We start from the raw sequence: 20,411 nt of genomic DNA on the forward strand, positions 1-20,411 counted from the left end.
ACTGATGATATGTTGGAATACCATGCTACTTTTGATTTTTCACATGACTCCCCTTTGGTAGAACTTGATGATGATTTCTTGTGTACACGACCGGATGGCGAGGGCATATTAGTAGAACTTTATTATGCCGTGATATTTTGTATCGATATATGATTTCAATATTTTTGATAACTTAATGTGAATATATTGTATGCAAATGGATTGCTTATATATAATATGATATATATATTTAGTATTATGAGGCATTAAATGTGATTTTGTTTGATTATTTGTCAATCTACAATATATATATATATATAATTTACGAAATACAATCACGAAACACGAATGTGTGTCATCTTTTTAATGAGGTGTGCTTCAATAACACACAATGTAGTCATACATGCATGTCATAAATTTATGACACACAAATGTGTGTCATCTTCATTTATGACGGGGGCTTCAATGACGCTCAATGCGCGTCATAAATTCGTCATAAATGCGCATCATAGATTTATGACACAGAATTGTGTATCATCTGAGATTTATGTCGATGGCTTCAATGACAGGCATTTGTGTGTCATCTGCACCCATAGATGACGCGCAATGAGCGTCATTAAAGGAGGTTTTTTTTCTAGTAGTGACTATTGATACAAAAATTATCCACGAACGCAAAACGCATATCCAAACCAATCCGATGGTCCAAAGTAGGGAAGATAAACATGATAACAAATAAGCGCAATCTTAATAAATCGTGGCGATGTCAAATCTCACTCTAAAAAAAAGATAAATGAAAACAACGATAAAAAATAGAAAACTACCAAAAGACAGAGATAAACATACCACAAAGATAGAGTTAAACATGTCATAAAGACATAATTATTATAAAAAAATTAAAAAAATAAAAAGAAAATACAACCGATGGTTGACAACCAATATTAAAACTGGTGCCGTAGTTGGCTAAACAAAATCACAGGAAAAAAATTGATTTGATTTATAAAAAATAACACAAATTGTAAAAAAAAAGGGAGAGAAGAGAGGAAGATAACAACTAGGGTTTTGGGTAGTGAAAATCCACTTTAAACTACACTTAACGATTACCACACCATCCTCTTAACAACAATTGATGGCAGCTAACGACATGATAAGTATTTTATAACAAAATTAAAAGTTCAGAATCTGCTTAAGAACTTTTAAAAGTTTAATGACTAAAAAATTATTTCAATATAATATAGTGATTATTCATATAATTTTTGCAAAGAAAACCTCAACTGTCTAAAAAATAATATTAATGAATGACTTCTCTCGGAAAGAGAAACATGTCAATTTAAAATAATATACATTAATTATTATGTTCAAGTGGCAATTAAGAAGATACAAATAAAAGTATACTTGATCTTTTAGGCTACTGAAAACAAAATCAGTATATATCCAAGAAGATAGTCAAGAATTGAAGAAAAAGTTCGAGCCCAAAACCAAGACTAAGCTTTCTTATGGCCATGGAAATACCACCAACTTCTCTAGCATTCAAGGTCCGTAGGAGAGAACCAGAGCTAGTGGCCCCTGTTAAGCCCACCCCTCGAGAGTTAAAGCCGTTGTCGGACATCGACGATCGAGAGGGTCACCGATTCGAATATCCGATGATCCTGCTATACCGATATAACCCTTCCATGAAAGGGAAGGATCCTGCCAGGATTATTAGAGATGCACTTGCCAAGACTCTAGTGTTTTACTATCCGTTTGCCGGTAGGCTAAGGGAAGGGCCTAATCGAAAACTCTCCGTCGATTGCACCGGCGAAGGCGTGTTGTTTATCGAAGGAGATGCCGATGTTACACTTGAGGAATTCGGGGATGAGCTTCTACCACCTTTTCCATGCATGGATGAGCTTCTTTATGATGTTGAAGGTTCTGGCGGAGTGCTGAATTGCCCCCTCCTTCTAATCCAGGTATTTCCTGCATGGTGATAAAGGCTGTTTTAGCATTGCTATTAGAAAATTGAGTAGTGGAAATAATTAAAATTCAGATATAAAAGGGTAATAAAATAATTTTATTTTTTTAAACAATTTGATAAATTTTTGTACCATCTAGTCTTGATCTCTCCCATTTTAGATGAGATGATCGGAGTCGGCTATAAAGGGAACACCATGAACTTTTTGAATAGAAATCTTCGGTCCTTTTTAGGTGGGTTTAGGATGGTAATTTAACTCGAAATTAATGAGATTTGACATAATTTTTAATAGGGTCAAATATTTAATTTGGATGGAGGGTGAGAGACTGACTCGACTGATCTGGGATAATAATATATATTTTTAAAAAGTATTATTATTATTTAATTAAATATTTATTTTATATCGGGTTGGATTTATATTCTAAAAGTTTCAGTTGGATCAGAGTCGGTGGATGATATATATTTTTGGGGTCGGATTGGGTGGAGTATATATAATTTTTAATTGACTCGAATTGACCCAAAATCTAATAGTTGATATGAATTGAAACAAGCCAATCCGATATTGACCCACCTAAAGCAACCGATCCGATATTAACGTGACTCAAAAACCAACCAATTTGATTATGAACCAACCCAAATTGAGTTTTTATATTGAACCATACTGATTTGACCCAAACCAAATTTACACCGGCATAATCTAAATTCAAAAATGACTCGATCTAAAATAAATTGACTGAATCCGATCCGAATGACCCAATTACCTCCTCTAATTATATGAATGACTTACCGATCAAACTAAACTTAATTGATTGAAGTTTTATTTTCAGACAATGGCGGATGCTAGTCAATGTGAGGATGTCCATTAAAATTCAAATTTCCTTCAAGTAATAATCTATTTTATTAGTTGGGCTCATCGTGAATTATTTATATATTCATTCATACAAAAGTTATATATATATATATATATTTCTACCTTAAAAAACATTTTTAAATTGGTCATCATTTTTAGAGTTGTGCTTATATTTTTCATTTCCCCCAACCTTTTAACATATGTAGGTAACACGATTAAAATGCAACAGTTTTATTTGTGCTATCCGTCACAACCACACCATGAGTGATGCGGTCGGGTGGTTGCAGTTTATGACCGCCGTTGGTGAAATGGCCCGAGGTGCCTCGTCTCCCACCATCACCCCCGTTTGGGAAAGACATCTTCTAAACGCACGAAACCCACCTCGAGTAACGTATACACATCACGAGTTCGATCAACAGTCGAGTGATGAAGAAACCATTCAACCAGGCAAAATGGTTCATCTCTCTTTCGTCTTCGGATCCAATGAACTCTCATCTCTTCGTAGATTGCTTCCCTCACACCACCACCAACATTGTTCCACATTTGACATCTTAACCGCATGCCTGTGGCAATGCCACACAAAAGCCTTACAACGTGACCCCAAGGAACATGTTTGCCTTATTTGCATTGTAAACGCACGTTCTAAGTTTAATCCTCGGTTACCTTCGGGGTACTACGGCAACGTAACAGCCTATCCGGCAACCGTAACGACTGCGGGGACACTGTGCCAGAGTCCATTGGTGGATGTTATAGAGCTAGTGAAACGGACCAAGGGAAAGGTAACGGAAGAGTACATGAAGTCGATGGCGGATTTCCTGGCGACTAATGGCCGACCTGCCCTCGCCTTGAACAGGTCTTTCTTGGTGTCGGACGTGACGAAAATCGATTTCGGAGATATTGATTTCGGTTGGGGCAAGCCAGTGTATGGTGGGCAAGCCAATGTTATGGATGGAAAACATCTTTTACCATATAAGAACAAGGAAGGAGAAGATGGGATTGTGATCCCACTTTGCTTGCCTGCCCCAATTATGGAGAGATTTGTTAGTGAGCTGAATAGCATGTTAAAGAACGAGAAGCATAGTTGCAATTCTGATGATATCAAGTCGAATTTATAAGGTTAAATGTTTAGATAATTCAAACGGTCGGTTTTACTATCCATCGTATCAAATTCTCCAAAATCAAATTATCCGAATTATTTTTTAATTGTTAACCAAATAAATTATTTTAAGAAAGTATTAATCGAACCGAATAAAATTAGATTAATTCATGAAAGAGTTTTTTTTATAGATTAATTATGTATATAATATATTAAATATTTTCAGTTAATTTGATTAATTTATCGATTTTTAATTAAATTAACTATTAAACGAATATTGAAAAAAATCAACAATTCTCAAACAGAAATAATTTCAGTGACTAATTTTTGTTGAGAAAATAACCTCAGTGACCGAAAATGCCTTATAATATACGAATTTAACCAACTTTTTTTGGATTTGCAAAAATGACCAACAAATTCGCAACGCAAACTCCAATTTCGCAACCCAGTTTCCAATTTCGCAACGCGAATCTATAAATCGCAACACGAATTTGTAAATCGCAACACAGAAGTCAAATTCGCAACGCGATAGTCAAATTCGCAACACAAAAGTCAAATTCGCGTTGCGAATTTGTAAATCGCAACACAAAGTCAAATTCGCAACACGATAGTCAAATTCGCAACGCGAAAGTCAAATGTTTTTACGCGAAACACAATATTAATTTCGCAACACAAATGTAAACAATATTATCACAAATCATCTCTAACCTAAAACCCTAAACCACAACTCAGTCTCATCTCCATCTCTCACTCTCTACGGTGACATCCGTCCCCATCTCCGACGAAATCCTTCTATCTCATCTCTCAGAGCAACCCTCACAACATTCACGGTAAGAAATAGAAAATCAACCACCGAGGGTTAGTTTTTTTAATCTCTTATTTTTATTTTGAAATTTTTGTATTATTATTAGTTTTTTCTTATATTGATGATAAATTTACTGGTAATTTCAATATATATAGATTAACCATTTCACTGAGATTGCTTAGTAAATTCATTCGGTTGCTGCCAATACTGCTAAACTGTTTAGTCTTTAACCCTGTGAAGTTAGTATTTGTCTTTGTTTTGTCTTTTTGTTGAAGAAACCCTAAAGCGCAACACCAAATTCGCAACGCGATTTTAGTTTCGCGTTGTGATTTTCATTTTCGCGTTGTGAATTTAAGTTTAGAAACTTCTTTTATTCTGCAAATTGAAACTTGAATGAATTGCATTACTTCAACCAAAAAACAAAGACAAATACTAACTTCACAGTGTTGCTAATTTAAGTTTCAAGAATAAACTACTACTCTTTATGTTGTCCTTGAACCTGCACTAAACATATATGTTGTCCTTTTAAATGTTTATATAAGTGCTTACTTCTGGAATGTTATCTGATGCATTTTGTGAACTATGATGGAATAATGACTTGGGTGAATACTGTGCTAGTTTGAAACATATTTGGCTTTGTTTTCACTGTTTAATATCATGTCTGTTTATAGTGTATAATTTGTAGTTTTTGGTATATCTAACTGTATGTTTATTGTTTTTGTAGAATTTTTTTTCAGCTGCATTGACCTTAAGGAATAAATTAAGCCTAGCTACTAAAATTGCGTCGACGCTTACACCTCTACAAAGAAAATTGTTTGAGGATACTTACTTCGGGCCATGGCTGAAAGTGCAACATACGGGTGGAGATGCTATGTCGACAGATTTGTTTCTTCAGACCATGACTAACAATCTACCCGAGGGGATACAACGTGGTGATGAGGAGATATGATTTCATTTTCCTCCGGCACATACTTGTTTTGGGCATGAGGAGTTTTGCTTAATCACTGGTCTACGCTTCAGACACGATGATGTAGGTCGGTACACTAGTCATATCGCCCGCCCATCATGGTTATCTCGGGTTTTTCCTGAGCTGGCAAAGTCGAAGTCGAGTTTACACGTCGACGACTTGAAGAGATTATTTGATAAAGATGGTTTTACTCGGATGGATGACCTTGATGTTGTCCGAGTATGCCATTTATTACTTTTGCATGCCGGCTTTTTAGGCAAAGAGGGCAGACAACCTATCTCTGAGGACCTAATATTATTGGTAGAGGACCTAAATGCATGGAACATGTTTCCGTGGGGTTCATATCTATGGAAAGCTACCTGGAAGAAGTTGTCGTCTGCCTTTGAGGACCGAAAAAGTTTGCGGGGCGATGGTTCTAAATACACTTTGACAGGCTTTACTTGGGCCTTTAAGGTAAGAATTTCTATATAATGTTTCCAAAATTATAATTAATTATTTAACAATTACTAATGTTTGTGTATTATATTGTTTTTAGATTTGGATATTTGAGGCTTTCCCCAGCATGCGGACATATGCGATAAAAAGATCAAATGATATTCCTAGGGTTATTACCTGGAAGAGGATCCGCATGTTGGATTGGGAAGAGTGACTCCCATATACGACGATGAATTATGTAAGTTAACACACAAATAATACCATATATAAACAAGTTATTACTAGTACAAGTTTAACTTTGTTTGAGCTTTTATATTGTTAGGAGGCCAACTATCAAATTACAGAGGCTGACACCCACAGAGGCTGAGCATGTCACTGATTGGTGGCAAGCTAGTAAGAGGTTTGTTGATGGGACGGATGATGAGCACCCCCACCTCGAGAGCCATCACCTGATCGGGCCGATTCTACAACTCGACACCTGGAGCCATCACCTGATCGAGCCTCTTCTCCACCTCCACCATCACGTATTCCATCACATCATCGAGCCTCTTCTCCACCATCACCTCATTATAGGCGACCGACAAAGAGGCCACGACATTTATCTCCCTGTTCTCCACCTCCAAGGGATGAGTTAAGGGAATTACGTGATGAGGTTGGTACTTTGCGTCATGAGGTTGATACTTTACGTGAAGATAATGGTGCATGGCGTGATGAGGTTCGATCTTTTCTTAGTGAGGTGGATTTTTTACGCGATGACAATGGTGCGCTACGCAGTGAGGTATCTACTTTACGTGATGAGGTTGCCGCTCTACGCGAGATTGTTTCATTATTGCAGAATGAGGTTCATACTCTACGCAATGAGGTAAATTTGTTTAATACTATACTAAAAATGCAAATAACCTTTTTTCGACATTATTTATTTATTTATTTACTGATTTATGTATTAATTTATTTTCAGGCGCCCGATAAGGTAGATGCTTTACGTCGGGTTTTTCTTGCACGACGGGGTTCATGCATCAGACGTCGTACACGTGCCATTATGTCTTCGTTCACCCCACTAGTGCCAAGACTCGGTAAGAATAAGCCTGATTCACTTATCATCATTCAAGAGGCACCTCCTATCGTTCAAGAGGCCCCTCTCATCATCGAAGAAGCCCCTTCCACTGTTCAAAAGGCCCCTGTTATCGTTCAAGAGGTCCCGTCCACCGTTCAAGAGCCCGATTCACATGGCGTCATATATCGACATATTGATAAACCCCCTCCTGTGCCCGATATGATGGATGCGAGTTGGCTTTCGTATGTGTTATCGGCCAGTACCATTCCTCAGCGGGAGAGGGAAACACTACCGGACACAATTACGGATAATACCCTTTGGGCTAAGATCGCAGTTGATTTTTATCTACATGAGCGGAGCAAGGAGTGTTATTCTGACCTATGCCAATTACATATGAAATGCAGTGTTAAATTGTATATGAAAATTGCATAATTGATTCATACTGTTCAAGTAACATGCTTTTGAACCATCAAGCTAAAAGACAATATTGATTGAGTTCAAAGCTGAGTTGTGAGTTGATGGGGTTGTCACACTTGTCACATGGTTGGAATAAAGTACTCACATGGAAGAGATAGATTGTTTTGTTATACACAACCCATCTCATCTGAATGAAAATATACATATAATATAATCAAACCAAAACATACATACACAACAAATTTATACATAACAATGTTCAAATAATGTACCCACAAAAACGAAATTAATCCGATGAAAAAGGGTTATTTCTAACGAAGTCCGGAACATTATTTTCCAAATAATGTACCCATAAAAATGTTCAAATAATGTACAACGCGATAGTCAAATTCGCAACGCGAAAGTCAAATTTGGTTTGCGATTTCGCGTTGCGAATTTGACTTTGCGTTGATCGCAACATACAACATCAAGTTATATACAACATAAAACACATTCCAAGCTATAAATACAAGCTAAGGACACTTGAAGAAGCAAGAGAACAACTCTCCAAGCAATCAAACACAAGAGAAAATCCCAACATGATAACAACTGAACAGATCATAGTAATGTTCAAACTCAAGTTACTAATGAATGTCACTGAAAATGTATGCACTCACACATAAAATACACATAATACAACGTTTGCATTTAAAAATCACCTAAGTTAATAAGTCCCAAAAGGTGAAGCCGGTTGTGATTGGGATTTTGATTTTGATTGCGATTTTGATTTCCTTTTGCTTGGCACCATATGAGCTTTGAATTTTGATGAGGATCCATTTTTTGGTAGAGGAAAAGATGATTGTGATGGCACTGTGATCCACAGGTCAACCTTATATGACCACTTTCCTTGCACCGACTACATGTCGATATCCTCTTCTCTTCACCCTTAGACGGTATACGATCGTGATTTTTTGGTCGGCCAGGTAGCCTGCTGTCCATGACTGGTGGTAAAACTGTTTGTAAGTCATCTGGTATGTCCCACTCAGAAGGATATGGACATGGGTAGACAATCTCGGCATAAGTCTGTCGATATACTTCTGTAGTGTAGCAATCCATAGCGTATGCGCTTGAATCATCTTGGTTTAGATGAAGAGCAACTTTTATAACATGGCCACACAGATAACTAGATGTTTGCCATTTCTTATAACTACACGTCTTTGCATTTAGATCGACAAGCTCATTTAAGTTATTATCCAATACTTCAAACAAAGTGTTTGAACATGGTTCAACTCTCCATGACGTTGACTTCACAACACGTTTCGTTATCTTTTTTTCAGTCCATGGTGTAACACGACGTTCCAATGTTCCAATAAATTTAAATAAATAATACTTAGTAAAATATATGATAAGTTACGAATTTAAAGAAATAATACCTGCATGGTTTTTTTTCTTGTAGTACCACTGTTGAATAGAGGCTCGAAAAAACTCCAATAACATAGTAATGGGTAATTTCCGGGAATGACGACTTAGAGCGTTGATTGATTCTGCACTATTAGACGTCATGAAACCATATCTTGCTCCAAGTTGATGTACTCTTGACCATCTTTCAAACCCGACATCTTCTAGTGTTTGAGCACATTGAGGCAAAACACGTCTTAAACAATTTATAAGCTTATGAAAATCCACTTCCCGATAAGCTTTTACAGCCTTCCAGTATATTCATTTGTGATTTTTTATACCAGCAGACCTTGATTTTATATTTCTTTACAAATGAACACCACAAAGTCCATGAAAAGCATCTGGGAAACACCTTCTAACAGTGTTGTCAATTGAGTTTGCCCTATCGGATATGATTGTCAGATTGCTAATAGGACCTATGCAATCCCTAAGATGCCCCATAAACCATGTCCATGAATCAAAGGTTTCAGATTTGCCAACCCCGTAAGCTATTGGTAGTATCTCATTGTTAGCATCCATGGCTACTGCTAATAAGTTTACTCCAAGGTATCGACTTTTCAAATGTGCTCTGTCAACTATAATAACTGGGCGCATGCAAGTAATAAACGAATGAATCTACAAAATCATATACACATGAAATATAATCATTTAAATGTGAAATGCATGCAACTAACAAAAATGAGTCAACAAAATTATAATTATTTACTAACCGCAGCATCAATGGCGATAAACAGCAACTCAAAGCGTCCATCTCTATCTATTTTGATATGAGTTACTGACCCATGATTTTTCAGCTTTAAATTGTGACAATAAGCCGGTAGTTGGGCAAACGATGCTTTTGGCGACCCCCTCAAAAATTTCAAGGCATAACATTTGGCTCTCCAAGCTTAAGAATATGAGATACTAATCTTGAACCGAGCATTCATGTCAGTCATAATTTCATGTCCCCGATATACCCTTCCATTCAAAAACATTAACTCAGCCAGAAAACCACCCAACACCTTTTTGTTTGCCTGTCTATGGTGAGGAAAAACTTGGGTTCTTGAGCATGTATGTTTATCAATAAAAGTCCTAACTTGAAACATTTCGCAATCTTTTATCCTCTTTGCAATCATACACCACGTACAGTTTTTGTCAATCATACACCTTGTTTTGAAACTATCTTTGCTTGATTTGTTAACTTTTAGTTGATAGCCATCTTCCACACATTTCGTATACAAAGCTATCTTCAAGTCTTTCTTTGTATCAAAACAATCATCTTTCTTGATACGAATAACTTTTGTGTAACAATCAACTGCTATCTTTACCAACTCTTCTTCCGGTATCTGAAGTAATTCTGGCATATTCCAGTTATACTCCGTGGCATTTTTTTCTTTTTTCTTTCTTCGGGGACTTCTTCTTTTTCTTCTGCAGGGTTATATGAATTACAGAATGGATGTTCAACATGTTCATTCACAGTCGTAACTTCTTCCTTATTATCATCAACAACATCTTCCTCGACAGCGGCTGTTTCATCATCAAAATTCGGGTATTGACCAATATCAAAATCATTACATGCAAGGTCTGTTTCTTCTTCCATCACATCATCAAAATCCGAGTATTGACCAAGATCAAAGTCCGGGTATTGACCAAGATCAAATTTCGAATACTGACTAGTACTCACAATTTTTTCTGTTGGCTCATAATCGTCTAATTGGTCAATACGAAAACTGGAATTTGGTGTTGAAAGTTGATTGGGATTTGGATTAGGAAAAGGTTGTGGGTTTTGAGATTGTGCTTGATATTGTGTTTGGTATTGAAAATGTGGTGAAACAAAATTTGCTTTGTGATGAAATTGTGGTGGAACCATTAAATTTTGGGTTGAAGAACTTAGTTGATTACTACCCGCTACTGACCCAACTTCACTACTTCTAGGTTCAACAACTTACAATGTAACATCTTCTTGTGAAACACTAATATAAGCAATGAATCGTTCAACATCTTCATTGTCGGTTAACAAATAAACTTTACATTTTCTCTGATAAGATAGCCTAAATCCACTTAGAGGCTCTAAATTCAATTTCTTTGCAACACGTAACATTAAAGTTTCATAAGTTAACTTTTTTAATGACAGTTTTAGTTAAAGATTCATGGGTAAAGGCACATATTGTAAAACACCATGAACATTCTCTCATGACCCTCCAAAACACAAATCTATCCAAACATGATCAACATTAGATGATTTCATTCTACAAATTGTAAATTAATTTACTAAACAAACGAGCTATGAACTATATATCATCACTAACTTAGAGAAAAACATACCTTTATTAAGTTGATAGTTGATAATTTGGGAGAGAAATCATTGAAAAATTATATAGAAATAAAATTATATAAAAAAAATTAGAGATGGGGAAGGATGTCGTTGGATATAGAACGGATGTCGCCGGAGAGAGTGATAGATGGAGATGGAATGAGTTACGATTTAGGGATTTAGGTTATGAGTTGTTGATGCTGCGTTGTTATATACCCAAAACATTTGTGTTGCGAAACTAAAACCTGTTGCAAAATTAAATTCGCGTTGCGAATTTGACTTCTGTGTTGTGATTTACAAATTCGCGTTGCGATTTACAGATTCGCGTTGCGAAATTGGAAATTGGGTTGCGAAATTGGAGTTCGCGTTGCGAATTTGTTGGTCATTTTGGCAAATCCAAAAAATTGGTTAAATTCGTATGCATTTTTTGTCATTGAAGTTATTTTCTCATTTTTGTTTTACGTGCGGCAATGGGCCAATTTTGCCTTTAGTGTCCTCACCTATCGAGTTTCCTAACTGGTGGGCCCATACTCCAGTTGTGACTTTTAGTGTCCTCCCCTCAACCGAATGGCCAACATTCTCATCAATTAAATATGTGATATAAATGAATTTTTATATATTATAAATTTAAAAATAAATAGAATTGAATTAGGTGATTAAAGTAGAATAAAAATTTAAATTTAATGATAATTTAAAAGAATAGTTGGGTTACTGTAATAGAATCATGAGAATAGTTGAGTGAATAAATATGTAATTTATCTTTAAAATTTTAAAGCTTAAACCTAAAAAATCCCTAAACTATATTCACTTTTTGCTTTAAGCCCCTAAACTATTTGCTGGTCAAGATAAGTCCTTAAACTATTATATGTCACCACTTTATGTACTTAAACTATTTTTTGGTCAAAATAAGTTCATAAACTTAGGGATGGGCAAAACTCGGCTCGAAAAACTAAACTTTTCAACTCAAGTTGACTCGAAAAAAACTCAACTTGTATTGACTTCGAGTTGTAATTTCATAAACCCGAATCGACTCAAAAAAATTCAAAATTCAAGTTATAAAATAGAACTCGAATAATTACTCAAAATTTTTAATAATTAGTAGGTTTAATTTTCAAGTTTGAGTACAATCTCTCGACTTTGTATGATATGTGTATATCAAGTATGAAAAAATATGAAGAAATATATATGCATTGTATATGATTATAGAAAATATTTTAAATTGGAAACAAATAGTACCGTGATATTAAGTCATTTTATATTAAATAATAATAAAGATACCACGTCATATGAAAATAATAATAAAATAATTCGAGTGATAAAAAATAGCAATTCGAAAGTTTAGTGAGTAAATTAAAAAAATTGAAAGCACGATGAGTAAAATAGGAGAGAGTGTATAATTCAATGAGAAATTGTGTAATTTATCCAAAATTAAGACATTCTAAACAAAATATATGAAATTTATTTAATTATAACTATAAAGACAGTGAATTTTTTGGGGGTTTCATTGATATTATTTGCAGGTTTGGAATGTATACAAATTATGTTTCGTCAAATGTGTATAGTTCTATATACAACTAAATCGAAGGGTAGCAATTTTGTTCACAAAAATGACCAATAGATGCCCAAACCAAATGTATCCGAAGGCATCTATTTTACATGTTCAACTTTCAAATAATCATTCCACTGAAACAAATTTAAAGCTTAGCACTTGAACCTGTTCCATGTCATGTTCAACTAATGGATGGCAACATCGGATTCATCCCGAGCCCCGATCCTCCGGAAGCACCGGGTTCAGCATGCTTCACCCTACCGACATAGCGGATATGGCGTAAGAGCCTGGCCAAGAAAGTGTTGTGGCAAATTGTCGAGCTGTCACACACGACAGTAACATGCTTACGAGCTCTTGTTATGGCAACGTTCATCCGTCTACTATCCCCCAAGAACCCTACGGCTCCTAAAGTGTTTGATCTTACCTAAAAACAGTAACAAGCATTCTAAATCAGTCATAGTTGGGATCCGGTCGAGCATTTTGTCCGAATATGACTGTTTCAAACAATCCGTGATTTACGCACCGGTTTAGAACACCATTATATCAAAAAGGGTAGGGCAAGTAAAAAACTTCACAGCAAATATATATATATATATATATATATATATATATATATATATATATATATGTATACCATTGATATGATTACTGCATCAGCCTCTCGACCCTGAAAGCTATCAATTGTCGCGACCTCGACACCAGCAGCCTCCGGCAACTCATCAAGCCTGTCTCGTAAGAGCTGTACCTGAGCAACATAAGGTGATTGGACGGCAATGGCTGTCGGGCTAACACCTGCATAAGAGAATAAAACCAAATAAGTTCTTAACTTGGTTGAGGGAAGATTGTAACAATCAAGGCCTATTAATCACTACAACGCAAGAATGGATGTATCTTGAAAAGAAAAGATACGAAAAACAAACAAAAAAATGAAGCGGGCACTGATTTGAGTGCAGGTGTTGATCTACCAGATGATAAGTATTATGCAGAAGCTAATAACAGACATCACTTTAAACCGCATTCAAGGGGAAAGTCGGGGAAAGAACACTTCTTGTAAGAAGCTCTATGGAAGACAATCAGCTCAAGTATGCAAAATACAAGATATAAGGTGATACGATCGTGTTACTTGTGTAATTTAACTACAATCACTATAACATACACCTTCACTCTTATTCTCAAAAGCCGATCATGTTCAAAGCCAAGAGTTTATCGGCATAGGTTCAAAAGTCGATGGATGAACCGGCATGATAAATACATCTAGAGGGAATAAAATCCTAAATGAGGTTGATAATGAATGGGAAATTATAGATACTCTACGACTCCTGGCACATACCGAAAACATAGGCACGCGAAAAAGGGAAGATTCTTAATTTCAACCGAGTTTATCAATGTAGGAGATGTCAAAATATGTTGCTTGAGCATGCATCTGGCAAGAAAATATGAGACAAACAACAGTCTCCCCGTCCGGGTATGAGAAATCTATTTGAGCACATATACCGTTGTAGCAAGTGCAACTTATTCGTCTATAATATTAATAAAAAGTATGACATAATACATAATGACAGACAACTAAACTAAAAAATGAATACAAGCTGCTATACACATCGAGAGAGAGAGAGAGAGAGCATTCTCTTGAAATGAGTGGCAGGTATGCGAAAAAATGAACACATAATCATGTCCATACATGTAACATTCTCAAGTCCAATATAGTTTAACTTTCTTCTAATTATCAAGGACTAACAAAACTTGATTAAAGAATGCAACAGTATACGCGATTCGACTAGTTTTTCAAATACACAAGACAATATTTAACCACCATTTAATGAGGTAGACTAAAGATATGAGCAATTACCGGCGAAGATCAGATAAAAGACATGTTGGACAACGATATCTGCTTCCCCTTCGTTGAAAAAAGACCCTGTGCCTGCCAGGTCTAGATGCTCCTCACAGCCTACCGACAAACTTCCATATGGCATCCTTGTATCGAGTAACAGCAATGGGCATTGTGTTATCCATGTGGGCTGAAATAAGGCAAAGGAACATCAAACTTGAACCTTCTCAAATGAAAATTTTCGATGAATATGGAAAACCTGATAACTAGCAAGAATATCAATGGAAAGTGAAACCCCCCCCCCCCATACATGCATGTATTTGAATAGAAGATTGTGCCCTTAAATTAATTTGAAGATTTTTTATAAAATTAGCATTTCCATTAGCCATTACTTATAAAGATCTATACTCCATTTTATAGAATGAATAAACATTAATGGATGTCATACCTTGACAAATGGAGAATCAACAAGAAGATGAGATGCAACAGAGGGAGAGGATTTCAGTTCTCCATCATACATCTCCTTCGAAGCCCAGCTAGCTATTGCATCATTCATTCGGTACTGAGTTCTTAACATGGTAGCAAGAACCCCTTCATGCAAAGTTGCAGCTCTCTCTAGCAGGGATACTCCAAGGCCGCCTTCTAAAGCTTTGCGGGACAAAATTACAGGAGCAAGTTGGCATTGATCACCAGCAAGTATACAACGTTTTCCCTGCAATATCGGGATCCAACAAGAGGGTTCGATTGCCTGCCCAGCTTCATCTATAACAACCATGTCAAAAGTATCCAATTTTCGGATAAGTGGATCAGCCGCTCCCGTGTTGGTAGAAAGCACGACCTGTGCACTTGATAGAACTTCCTTCACTGTTTCCTTTTCCTTCTTTTTCAGTGCCTTACCAAGCTGCTTTAATAGCTGGCGTATTCCGGCAGCTAAAGAATCATCCTTCAGGCAAAGTCGAAGATCTTTTCTTAGATCCGACTTCTTCCTTTCAAACTCTGCTTGGTAATCTGCAAGCTTAGAATTGACAATCTCAACCAAAGACTTGGATGCTACAGCTGAAGAAATACGTGCAGGGTTTCCAACACGCACTATGTTCAATCCTGTATCGGAAAGTTTCTCGACCATGTTGTCAACAGCTGCATTAGTAGGCGCTGTTACTAGCACCCTTTCACCTTGTTGTGCAGCAAGTGCTATAATTTCGTTGAGCATGCCTGTCTTTCCAGTGCCTGGAGGTCCTTGAACAACCATCAGAGGACGCTTCTTGTTTAAGCCTAAAGCAATTGCTTTTCGCTGGGAGTTGTCAAATGTTCCATGCTGTAATCCATCCAACTCTGCTTGGTTCCATTCGACCAAACCATTTTCCTCCAACCATTCCACGTCTTCCTTGTCTCCAAACAGTGTGGCCACAACAGCAATTGAAGGGTTTTTCTTCTGCAAGCCATTCTTCTGGAGCAGCATTAAGGCTTCACAGTTGCGCTAAAAATTCCATTAGAGGGCAGTTAGATACAGTAAGCATTATTCAACAGAAACACTCGAAAAATAAATATATTAACTAAAAATAATCTGGAAAGTGGTCGAAATATTTCTGGAATTAGTACTTACTGGCAATTCATAAAACTACCTCAAAAGTTAAGATGTATTCTCTATTAGCTAATTCCTTATGGAAAGCTACATAGTGAATCATTCACCACATGAAACCTCATACTGACATGAACCTAAACAGAGTAAAAGAGGGTGTAGCCCTAGCCAAGAACTGCAGCTTGAAATATCTAGCATCTTACCGGAAAACAGGTTCAAAAAACTCTAGAAATTTTCTTAGGTAGTCAGTTTTGTTGTAGTAAAACCAATATACTGAACAGTTCAGGTTCCGATAAACAATTTGCATGTCTTGGCAGTAGGGAGATGCTACTCGAGGAATTCATAAGTAATTAACAAACTTTACATTGAGCCACCTTGTGTTCCACCTAGACCTATATATTACTATGTTAGAGGTTGCATTTTTCTAGCTTTAGATGATCCCTTGTACCTCAAAAAGGGGAGTTTTGGTAATCACTCACTATAAAGGTTCTTCGAGAATACAATTATAAATGACATGGTTTCCCTAGTCAAATGAGATAGGATAGCTTCGGTTCAGCGGTCCTTACATAACAGGCACACACTTTTCTTGAAAAGTTTTGGTACTGCCAATTAGTTTTCCAGAAATGAAGACATTACATCAGAGAAGAAAAAAAATGAGGAAAACGGCTACTTCACTCAGTCATGACTGAAAAGTACAGAATATGCTCCCAAGCATTATGACAATGATAAAAAATTATGGAATTTGAAATAAAAATAATATGTAACCCACAAAGGATTTCAGAAGCATTAAAGGTGGAACCAGGTTTAATAATGTCCATTGAACTCAAAAATATGAATGGTGAGAATAAAAAAAGTATAGAGCCTTGATAATAGCACTTTCTGTAAATACTATAAACGAACTTTTATGCCCTTGTGTTTCAATAAAAATTCATTTTCTTTCATGGCATTTCAAAATTATCATGAGAAAGCATCGATACATCATACAAATTTAAAGCTACAGACAATAAGAAAGGAATGAATTTATACTAGTCAAGTGGAATTTGGAAACATAACTATGAGTTAAGAAATATATCAGCGGTTGTAAAACTAACATGCTGATCATCCAGGGAATGTAAGCCCAAACACTGAAAAAATAAAAGGCGTTTATCAAATACCTCATATGTGAGTGTATCAGCCAAACCATGAATACGATCAATGCGAACACTTTTTCCGAATAGCTTAGAGAAAGTTGGATCACCATGACGAGAATCCATAGCAACACTAATGCTGCAGCCATCGTCTCCAAGGTTGTCAACAAATCCCTGGATGCAAGAAGTTGCACCTGCTCCCCTGCTGTCCGAAATCCTCACACAAACCATATCCCCGGGAGACAGGGTTGTAGGTGGCAGCCGATGATTCCCTTCAACCCTAAATAACACCAAATGCATTCCACCTAGTCCTATACACAACACAATTCTAAAAGCATTAGCAATCTAAACCACCATTTTTGCAACAAACTGCAGAACTGCATTCAAAGGAGCAAATGAAGGAACAAACATGGGATTACCAACCTTGTATAAGAAGAAAAAGACTAAAAAATAAATCAGTAGATAACCTGTTGATGTGCTAACAGCATTCAAACTGCAAATGGTGTCACAAAGTTCTTGCTGAGCCTGGCCGTGTCTAACTAAGAACTCAATAGGTTTCGATGAATCTGAACCCTCATCAGGTGTAGGAACAGCATCCAACTCCTCCTGCGTGAACTCCAATTCCGCATCCCTCTCTATCTGAAGCAACTCCGACATTCGAATCGTAAACTCGTCAATCCTGCCTTGCATGACCTTAGCCTTCTCCAAGTCCATCCCTAAAACACCTTGAACAGTCTTGGGCAATGTATTCTTTCGAGCAATCGCCCTATGCTGAGCTGCAAAATCCATCACTTCCAGCTCAAACTCACTTTCTTACCAAACAACTAAATTCACTAATTTGCATATCCCGAAAACTAAGTTAGACAACTAAATTCATGCTATATTAAAACTACTAAATTCATTAATTAACATATTCCAAACACTAAATTAAAACAAAAAACTAATGCTATATTCAACCTACAGGCTAGAAATAAAGTTGAATACGAAAATAATTTCAACAATAACGAAAGAAAACGAACAGGAATTCGCTAGCTCCTTAAGCAGCTTCCAAGACTGAGTCTCCTTCCAATCATCAACCACAGACTTCTGCTGCAAGTCTTGAAGAAGATTCCTCAATTCCCTCTGGAAATGATCAAACAAAGTTGGATAATGTGCACAAGTCTTCAAACTAATTGCTTCAAGGCCAAGGGGTATGGGAATAGCACTGAGATAAGGCTGTGCCTGGATCACAAAAGTCAATCCAGGTCCCATCCTTTGTCTCAACTCCAAAAACTCCCCTTGCAACTCTGCTGACACAAAATCCAAAGCCATTGCCTTCATCCCTTCACTAATCCACCTAACCACCTTCTTCCCAAGATCCCTTCTTCCCAAAGGATCCCCATTTTGATACAAAGTTCTAACATTTAAAGACTTAGTCTTCTGAACCTTCTGTTCCTTCTGTTTCTTCAACAACCCCAGTTCTTCCACTAGTATCTTTGTCCTACTGAGATTATCACTGGGCTTAGGGGTAGACTTAATCTCACTTTTGCTAAATTTTGGGTTGCTTCTAGGCTTCTTCTTTGTAGTAGTAATGAACTTGCTGCTACTTTGGCTGCCACTGCTTTCTCCACTACCATTGGAAACAAACTGCTTGGGATGAAATTTTGTTGAGGGTAAATTATATTTATGGCCTACAAATAAACAAATTGATTTCAAAGGAGGAGAAAAGGAGAATGGCAGAGAACTCAAACAGCTACTCTTTTGAACACTCAGAGCAAAAGCTTTTGTTGTTGTAGTTGAAGGAATTCTTCCACAAAACGAGCATGAAGCCTTCTCCATTTCACTAGTGAGAAATATGTTTATTTTCCAAGGGAAGGAAAACCCACATTATAATGCAAATAATCTAGCTTCCATCTCTTGTATACTCTCCCAAGAATGATTCTTTTTAATAGAATCTTCAAAAATATATATATATATATATACATGAGATTTTGAGGTTTGTTTTTGAGTTGGAAAGAATGGGCTTTTGAGTATGAGCCTCAGAAAGAATATGAGGTGAAGAATAAGAAGAAAATTGGACCTTTTTCTCTATTTTTTATATTTGGGTAAAGTGCACAAATGATCCTCTTATTATAGGGCACTATTTTGTTGAATCTCTCAATTATTAAAAATTATAAAATGATCCATCAACTTTAGGACGTTATTTTATTGAGTCCCCAAAAATTAAAATACCAAAAATGATCACTTGACTATTCATATGTTTAAAATTCGTCATTTTTCATTAAAAAAATTATGATTGTTTGAGATGGACTTTAACGTATTAACTAAGATATGATAAAATATAATCCTACAACCGTTTGAACCGAATTATGGATCGATTCTCAATTTACATTATGTCGTTGAACTAGTGTTTGAAGTATTATATTGTCGAGGCAATGCTTGAAAGCAACATCGGTGCCAGTAGACATCATTAAAATGTGATTTTATCATATCTTTCAGCATGTTAACATTTAACTCAAATAACCATCAATTTTTAATAGAAAAAGGCTAGTTTAGAACATATAAATATGTGACCAATTTGTAATTTTTAATGGCAGGGACTCAACAAAATAGCACCATATAATTGAAGGACCGTTTTGTAACTTTACTTTTTTATATTTTTGGTACCCGTGTTTTGTTTTGAATGTACTGCAATACTACAGTGACATCCAGAGGATGGAGCAAAGAATATATTTGAGGGGTCAAAAATCAAAGGAGGAGATGGAAGAGAGAGTGTTGTGATTGGGTACGAGAGATTGTGCGGAGAGGGAGTGTGGGGTAAACGTGTTCTGTTGCTGTTCAGTCTTTTTTCCCTTTGATTTTTTGGGTTCCATTTGTGGCCAATTCTTATTTGTGGTAAAGAGAACAGAAAACAGTTCCATTAGGAAAGTAGACGTGTGCTTGTCTCTGCCATGCAAAATATTTTGGTTGGCACAAGTCAAATATTCAGATGCTGAAATTGAGAATCTTTTGTTTCATTCAATTGTAACTGCGAGTGACAGCGGCGCATCCCGAAAATTTTTTGTAGG

At 36.3% G+C, this 20,411-nt stretch overlaps 2 protein-coding genes across 2 annotated transcripts; one reads left to right on the forward strand and one right to left on the reverse strand.

Moving 5' to 3' along the window:
- Positions 1–1,454: 1,454 nt before the first annotated feature.
- LOC120213629 (benzyl alcohol O-benzoyltransferase-like) lies at positions 1,455–3,892 on the forward strand. The gene is made up of 2 exons (XM_039211720.1): positions 1,455–1,925; positions 2,984–3,892. The coding sequence occupies exons 1-2, from the start codon at positions 1,473–1,475 to the stop codon at positions 3,890–3,892; spliced, it is 1,362 nt and encodes a 453-aa protein (XP_039067651.1). The 5' UTR covers positions 1,455–1,472.
- Positions 3,893–12,769: 8,877 nt separating this feature from the next.
- On the reverse strand, positions 12,770–19,182 carry LOC120212816 (DNA-binding protein SMUBP-2-like). Its single transcript, XM_039211003.1, has 8 exons — positions 18,384–19,182; positions 17,832–18,140; positions 17,392–17,675; positions 15,107–16,135; positions 14,680–14,848; positions 13,465–13,622; positions 13,004–13,254; positions 12,770–12,951 (listed from the first exon to the last, which is right to left on the reverse strand). Exons 1-7 carry the CDS (start codon positions 19,180–19,182, stop codon positions 13,012–13,014), a joined length of 2,991 nt encoding a protein of 996 aa, XP_039066934.1. The 3' UTR covers positions 12,770–12,951; positions 13,004–13,011.
- Positions 19,183–20,411: the final 1,229 nt, after the last annotated feature.

The sequence above is a fragment of the Hibiscus syriacus genome, unplaced genomic scaffold, assembly GCF_006381635.1.
Source record: "Hibiscus syriacus cultivar Baekdansim isolate YM2019G1 unplaced genomic scaffold, ASM638163v2 tig00000738_pilon, whole genome shotgun sequence".
NCBI lineage: Eukaryota > Viridiplantae > Streptophyta > Magnoliopsida > Malvales > Malvaceae > Hibiscus > Hibiscus syriacus.